The sequence below is a fragment of the Montipora foliosa genome, chromosome 3 (genome assembly GCF_036669935.1).
Source record: "Montipora foliosa isolate CH-2021 chromosome 3, ASM3666993v2, whole genome shotgun sequence".
NCBI lineage: Eukaryota > Metazoa > Cnidaria > Anthozoa > Scleractinia > Acroporidae > Montipora > Montipora foliosa.
In genome coordinates, this window is record NC_090871.1 from 62,373,079 (window position 1) to 62,381,340 (window position 8,262).

At 38.1% G+C, this 8,262-nt stretch overlaps 2 protein-coding genes across 2 annotated transcripts in view; both read right to left on the minus strand.

Moving 5' to 3' along the window:
- Positions 1-877: 877 nt before the first annotated feature.
- Positions 878-2,947, minus strand: LOC137997895 (casein kinase I). The gene has a single exon (XM_068844215.1). The coding sequence runs from the start codon at positions 2,838-2,840 to the stop codon at positions 1,779-1,781; it is 1,062 nt and encodes a 353-aa protein (XP_068700316.1). The 5' UTR covers positions 2,841-2,947; the 3' UTR covers positions 878-1,778.
- A 3,657-nt stretch (positions 2,948-6,604) lies between these two features.
- The window catches only part of LOC137997897 (riboflavin-binding protein-like), a 4,667-nt gene continuing 3,009 nt past the window's right edge, over positions 6,605-8,262 (minus strand). The window contains exon 2 of the mRNA XM_068844218.1: positions 6,605-8,262. This exon is cut by the window's right edge and continues 950 nt beyond it. The gene's annotated coding sequence lies outside the window, so the exon portion shown is untranslated.

Here is an 8,262-nt window from a genome sequence, read left to right on the forward strand (position 1 = left end):
GTTAAAAAAAGCACAATATGCTACATCCTATAATTAGAAGTTGTAAAGAATTGCATGGTATCTCAAAATTTCTGCCACTTTACCAGGGTAAAATCATTCAGCATTCTGAGGGAATATACCTCTTTCATAATTGCAGACAAATTACATATTCTTGTTTTTCTAGCCTCACTACGACGAGCAAATCTCAAAGGAATATTAATTTTGTTTCAAAATGAGAGCAGATCTAATTAACATAAATACAAAAGAATGTAAAGGGTCGCCATTTGTGAAGTGGTCAATAGTTATAACAAGGTGATTGCCTTAATATTAATTATTGAAGCGGACGTCCGTAAACAGTCACTGCTTATGAATAGAAACAGAAGGAGCAAAATATTCTTCCAGGGTGGTAACCACGACAAAGGACTTTTAAAAACACAAATCTCATAAAATATTACAAATTCACTCTCCACATGCACAAGTTTTGCTGGAGCTCATTATGACATCTTGATGGGTGATTGAAAAATAATCGACAACAACACAAGGTGCCGCATTAGTTGTAACGTCTCCACCTGGCAAGTTAGCCATGTGAGAGAGTTCACTATTCACTTGCAACAACACAACCCATTGTTCTCACCAGCAAAACGACACAATGCTTTGGGGCAGAGAGATGTTTGACAGATCACGTAAAAACAGTTACAGGAGAAGAGAATGTCAAGAGAAACGAGAGTTGTGACAATACAATGAAATTCTTGAATCTACAAATAGTAAAAAGACAGAAAAATATGCTCAAAAAATTCAATTGCATGTCCTGAGAAACCAAAGGCTCATTGACGGCATGGGAATAACATTGTGTCAAATACAAATTTTGTTAGAAATAACATTTTCTAGCAATAAAAGAAATACTCACTTTACTGCAAACCAAAAGACAACTTCCCCTGATTCTCATCAAATCTAAGAGAATTTAACAGTTTATTATATTCAGTGAAGTTCTTAACCATTCCACAACATTGATAAACCCCATGTTTGCATAAAGGTTCATCCCACGACAGAACTGCATAGATACGAAGTACAATCCACTACAAACACCTGTTTATTTCAGAAGACAGAAGCCAAAAATATACTGTTAATGTAATAATGAAGTGGCCAGAAAAAATCTTACGAGTTGAAAGAAAATTAATCACCATTCTGGTGATTTCATTTTTATTAGCATAAACTACGAACAAAAAAAAAACCAAGCTCGTGATATTAATAACAATACGTATTGTTGTGTATTTACATGTGAATTTCGCATAAGCTGAAAAAATTTATTTTTACTCGCAATCAACTTTGATTGTAAAAGCAAATTGCAAGAAAAAAGGTTACCTGCTAGCGAGCCCCTATTCTGTAAAGCAGACATTCTCAATAATACAAGACGTGGGAAAGACAAAAAAAAAACCTCGAAGAATAGAATCGAGTATTGTTCTCTCCTCGGTCACGCGCATGGGCGAAAGTGATGTCGTTATCACGTTAAATATTAGAACTGTAACATTCCCCTCTCGCGAACTCATTTTCTCGGCAAATAACCCGTTTTTAGCTATAAAATAACCCTAGTGTGTTAAAAACCAAGAACCGCTGTGATTGAATTTAACGAAAACGAAAACAAGTGGGTACAGTTTTTATAAAAGCTTTTCCGTATTCCGAGAGGAAACCTGATTAACATCACGCGCAGTTTATTGTGAGGATGCCGTGAATCAGCGACTTTGGTTATAACCAAGCCATAGCATTTACCATCAGATTCTTAAACAGCAAAGTCCGAGCGCCTAGTACTCGTACAGTCCTTCGTAGACATTCCCTTTGCCTTTAGAATGGTGGCAGGCTGGATGTGAATGATCGGGTTTTTTGCTGGGAGTAAAACCGGGCACGCCACCAGCAACAGTTGAAGTCGCGGCGGTTGCCTGCGCCGCTTTCTGTTTCAACATAGTCCAGTCGAAGATATAATCATATTGGTAATTTAATGTCCGAAAAAGAATCCTGAACAACTGCCTCAAATACATGTAATCGGGGTTTTCCTCAAAGCGAAGGCCGCGACAGTAGTTGAGATACATGGCAAACTCGGCTGGGAAACCTTTGCAAAGAACCTCGACTGGGGTGGACATCTTTTTCTCGCTTATTTTCTCGTACTTCTGTTTCTTCGTAGCCGCTTTGAGACCTTGCCAAGGAAGGCTGCTGCGATTGAAGTACATCAGAACGTAGCCAAGTGATTCCATGTCGTCTCTTCTTGACTGTTCAATGCCAAGATGGGCGTTAATGCTTGCGTAGCGAGCCGTTCCCGTAAGGTTTTTGTCTTCGCGGTAAGGAATGTGTTGTTTTGACCTTGTGTCGCGGTACTTTTTTGCTAATCCAAAATCTATCAAATACAACTTGTTGCAGTGCCTGCCGACACCCATCAAGAAATTATCGGGCTTGATATCTCGGTGAATAAAGTTCTTGTTGTGAACATATTCAACGCGACTAATCATTTGGTCTGCTAGCATCAAGACTGTTTTCATTGTGAAGCGACGCGAACAAAAGTTGAACAGATCTTCCAAGCTCGGCCCGAGAAGATCCATAACCAGAACATTGTAGTCTTTCTCTTGGCCGTACCATCGAACGATGGGGATTCCAACACCACCTTGTAGGATTTTGTAAAGCTTGGACTCGTAAAGAAGTTGTGGATGGCGGGCTTTCTGAGACTCAAGCTTCACGGCAACTTCCTCCGAATTATTCGACGTGACCGCCAAGTAGATGTCCCCGAAAGAACCGCTTCCAATCTTACGCACTAAGCGGTATTTGCCTCCAACTATGAATTCAGACCTTGCAGCACTACTACTGCTACTAGCCATAGCGAAATAATCGTTTGTTTGGCGAGCAAAAGGGGAGGAAATCTCGTGCAACTAACCGTGAATCCACCCAACACACGCCATTCTCGAACACTAAACAACTCAAAAACAGTCAATATGACGTGGGTAGCCAAGGCCGTGCGCAACGCATCAAGGGTAGTCTCTCATCCATTTCCGCTTCTCAAGATAAACAACTCGTAGACGTAATACATCGAGTGCGAAAACCTTACGAAATCTTAATTTATCTCAATATCTATTACAAAAGGCACTTCATAGAATGATCAGCGATTTTCAAAAGTGTTTAATATAGGTTGAAAGAAAAGACCAGGCCGTGGTAAGGCGTATTCGAGATACGGCAGAGGCGGAAAAGAAGACAACCGGAAGTAAAAAACACATAATGGTCTCACTTCTTGGCTGAAAAAACGTTAATATTCAACACATTTTTTCGTTTTAAAATTAATAACAATTTGATGATTTACATATTTTATTACGTTAATGAGTTAGAAAAGCAACAAAGCGATTCTATCTTTGTGCGTAATATTTAAAAGCCACGGAACATTAGCTTGGGGCCTGGATTGACGACAAATTGATACCACGCTGCAGATCACGGGACAATCAAGTCAAAAATAGCTTATCTTACGTGCGTATTTTGAAATGCAAATGTTGTGGGTTTTTTCGCCTAAATAAGAAAAGCTTTGCTCTCCGATCGAAAAGAATAGACATCAAAACTAGTGCCAATGCTTTACCAGGTGAAATAACCCGACGTTTAATTTAAGCGTTTTAATATTGTAACACTTAATTACAATGTAACAGTTTGAAATTCGCCAACATAAACGACAAATAAGTAATCCAATTTAAAAAAACTGAAGTTTTTTCGTCATGGTTAGCTTTGACAAGGGAAATGAGAGAAAGTGGGAGTGTAGGGGGCGGTGGTCTGGATATGTGAATTTCACAAAAGCTAATTTTAGATTGGAAGTCTGTTTCCCGAGACGTCCGCGACTATCAAGCATGACGTCATACGAATTTATCTGGCATTTGTGTAATGGCTTGCGGAGTCGTATTCTTCATTCAACAAGCCATTGGATTCACTCTATCTCCCATTCCCTGAAACTCGTTTTCGTGGTCTTTGTGCACGTCTCTACCCTGGTCCAGAGGTTTTTCTTGGGCCTTGAGACAGTCGCGAAGCGGCGAAGACGAGTCACGAAAGGGCGAGAAGAGAAAAACCTCTGGTTACCTTGGCCTTGAATCTCACTTTCATACAGACACCAGCTGTCAAACGCGTCAAATGGGACCAATTAATGGCAACTTTAATAGCAATCACGCGTCCCCTCGGTATTACCAATCGAACGAACCAATCATATTGATTTGCGTGTTTGTAAAAGTATCAACCAATCCCAGCCTGGTGGTCAGATCCTTAAGGGAATATTTTGTATAACATAACAACGGTTTTCTTATTGCATGATACACATCTCAGTTTGTAATAATGAACAGTTCTTACTATAATCGTCCCAAAATAACTTCAACACCATCAAATTTATCAGGTGAAACACAGTCTGATGTAAATTTTAAGAACATGTTAAGAACGTTTTCAATCTCACATCACAAAAATATTATATAAGAACGTTGAGCATTGCCTCCAAAATTAGACGTTCTTAATTAAAAAAGAGTTTAACTGAAATTAACATATCCCAAGGAATGGACTGGGCAACTTCCCGGTTTTTGGCGCCATCTTGGTTGGAAGACAAACACGTGATTTTGGCCGACTTTGAACAGCTTCGAACCGCTGTGGCGACGCTAAAAAGAGACGGATTTCCACAGTGAAAGTGTCTTTAAAAGGACACTTATACTGAGGTTAATTTCATGAATTATAAAGAACACATTCAGGCTCAGAACGATCATAAACGAATTTTTAAGATTTCATACAACTCCCTTCTAAAATCATCACGGCAAATTGCTGCGAAATTAGAAGCAACACATGATGAGGGGATTTATTATTTTACGGACGTCATACCTTCCTAATGGCCTTATTTTCTGTTGAATGAATGATATCAATAAAACTATTTAAAGTTGCGGCAAATATTGGAAATCTGTCTCTTTTTAGCTGACTGCAGCGGTTCAAAGTCGGCCAAAATCCTATACATTTACTGTATTCAATTTAGCCGTGTTTGCCCTACAGCCAACATGGCGGCCAAAGACCGTGGAAGGGTCTATGTTTTCTTGCCTTTGGGTACTAAAAATACTTCAAGTTTATGAATTAAAGATTTCCTTTATTTTCTTTGTGTACAAAGAAAAGATGTCTGGCTTGACAACCTGGACAGCCAATGACCAATGATGAGTTCTGTAGCCCACTTAGTCCGGTAAAGGAAGCTCTGTTTGAAACACCCGAAATCCGATTTTAGTTTTTCAAATCCCATTGCTTATAAAGACAAAGGTGCTCACCCTCCAGGATGGCGTTTTCAAAAGCCTTAGGCCATAGCCTTAAGTTCCGTCAGATATAGTTGTGGTCGCCCTATTGACGACCGTCTTTCTACCTTCCGCCTATACTTGGAACATTTAATCTTCAAATAGAAGCCTGACTGATCGCAAGCGTGCGTAAGGCTCAGATCATATCCCAACCGACGTCATGATCATATATCATGTATATGGGTCAAGTTTGGTTCTCTGCTTTGGTCCGAGAGCTTATGCTTCGGGGACTCCGGTTTGCCTTGGCAATCAACATCTGCCTTGATTCAATTGCACTTGTAGTTTTCAATTTGTACCGCATCCCTAAACTAATGACGAAGATAACCATCATAGTGATGTTGTAGCCATGCTGGGCCTACCTCCCATGATACGAAATTTTCGCAATATAGATTAGGCGAGATTATATGTTTCGGACAAAAGACATCATATCGAGGCTCAAGGACCAAAAGCCTCGACATCATCATGTTTGCTTTTTGCTGAATAGGCCATTTTCGAGTATATCAAATATCCAGCTTGATAGTGAGGCAGTGAGGACAAAAACAATAGAAACTCGTCGGAATGAATGAGAAAAATATTTACGTATCATCCACTTTCCTTTTTTTTTGTCATCTAAACCTCTCTTTCAAGCTGAATTTTAATATATGGTTAATTTCACTTTACAATGTCCCCAATCATAGTTGGTAGTAACTATGCCCCAATGGACCTCTTTAGCTTGTACGTTATTGTTTTCCCATTTCAGACCACGTGATGTTACTCCAGGGAACAGTTTCTTTCAAACGTCGTCTTCTGCACGTGCATATGTATGCATAACTTATGTAAAAACAAAAAGAAAATTCCCTTCGGAACATGACGTGGTCTGAAATGGGAAAACAAAACGTACAAGCTAAAGAGGTCCGTTAGTGCTCCAGCCAGCTAGAACGACTAGACACTTATTAAAATAAAGTTTCTTCCTTCCTTCTCTACCAACTTTACTTGGGAACTTAATCGGGATTACGGAGTGTGTTGACGGAAGACTCCATCGTCTATCCTCTGGTTAGCCATAAATTACACACCTCTAAAAATGGCTTTTTTGCTATAGACACACAATCCGCTTAGGACACTAGTGACATACGTATTTGTTGTTCATAGAGTATCTTAAAAGACCGGAAGTCCATCTCTAAAGTTCCAAATGAATGAGAAAATCAGCCTTCAAAAACAGTAATTTTGTTCAGAACAAGATAAAGAAAGATGTCCCAATTTTTAACGAATCTTTCAGGAAGATTCAAGGGTTTAAAAGGAAGTAGCCAAAAAGGTAAAAATACAAATCATGTTTAATGTTTTATTCCTTGCATAGTGTTGAGTGTATTTTTCAGAGATAAGGTACATATATAAATTTGGGATAAAAATTAAGGTCAAATACAATATGACCACTCCATACATCTAAACTTTTTTTAAGAATGGCACACAATGCAATTACCATATAATTACACAGTAATAATTATTGCAGACACATTTTTACAAAAAATTGATGAAATACTCAAATTACTCTGGTTTAACTCAATAGGTTTCCATAAGAATTGGCAACTTTAAAGTTTCTATCATCTCAGCAATTTTTCCCACTTTATTTACTCTGCAAAATCCTCCCAAACACATTGTGTTGTTTTTAGAAACTTTGGATTGAAATTTCACTTTTTTATTTGCTTTGAAAGAAAGGCTTTAATACCGGGTTGATATTGTAGTATGCTTTGCATTTTGGTGGTTCTTTGAAAAACAGCGATAGCAAATCAATTTGTGATGCCAACCCAGTATCGAAGCCATTCCCCTTGATTGCTCGGTTATGGATCAAAGTATGACCAATTTTTCTGTCTTTCAAGGCAAATAAAAATAAGAACTAAAAAAAAAACAACAAAACAAAAAACAAACAAACAAACAATGTATTTGGGACAATTTGGAGAATAAATAAAGTGGAAAACTGTGTTGAGGTGTAGGGCCACTTTAAAAACACTTGTGAACTTAAAGGTCTAATATTATTGAACTACATGAAAAAAGGTTTAGGGTAGTTTTACAAACAAATCAGTTTTGAGGAAACCTTTACTTAGGCTACAAACTATTCAGTGACTCACACTGTGGAATTTTATCATATGCCCAGAACTTATTGACAATCTACACAGTGCTCCGATTGGCTGAGTGCCAGAGCATCATTCTTCCATAATGCCTAAGGGCCATTTTATTAATATTATTATAAAATTAAAAAACGAATGTGAAGATAATAATATCCCAGTACCAAATTGGGACTCTCTGTATTAGTGACCTTTGTTTGGCCACTGATTCTTAAAATAATCATGAAATTGACATTTCTGAAATGGAATCATTTGTTGCATTTTCAACAGAATACACGCAACAAGGAATGAACTGATAACCACTTGAATTACCAGATTTGGACTGATCGCTTCAACTTGAATCAAGTATCAAGCCTTGTGATAAACAACTTATTAACCTCGAATGTTTGGTCTTTACTGGAAAATCTCAAACTTCGGCCTTGGAGTGGCAGAAATGAAAACATTTTTCTGACACTACTGTTCTAAAGTAGGTATATTCTTGTATATAGCTAAAAATATCACAAAAGTTATTCATTAAATTTTGAAGAATCTACTTAGAGGTAATTTTATGCAATAGACCTCCTTAGCTTTTTTGCCTTGTTTTCCTAATTATATACCACTTATTAACCAAGAGTGAGGTCATTACAGGAAAATCTCAGGCCACGGCCTTGATGCATTGACCGAGCGATAGCCAGGTCAATACATGAAGGCCAAGGTTTGAGATTTCCCTGAAATGACCAAATGGAACGAAGTTATTAAGTTATTTATTATATGACCTTTTTTTGCTCAGTTTTGGCCTGTTCTTGGTCCTTTGGAGAATAACACTCTCGCTGTGGCTCTTTTCGTCGCTTATACTAAAGAATTATCTGTATGCTAGTTTTTCT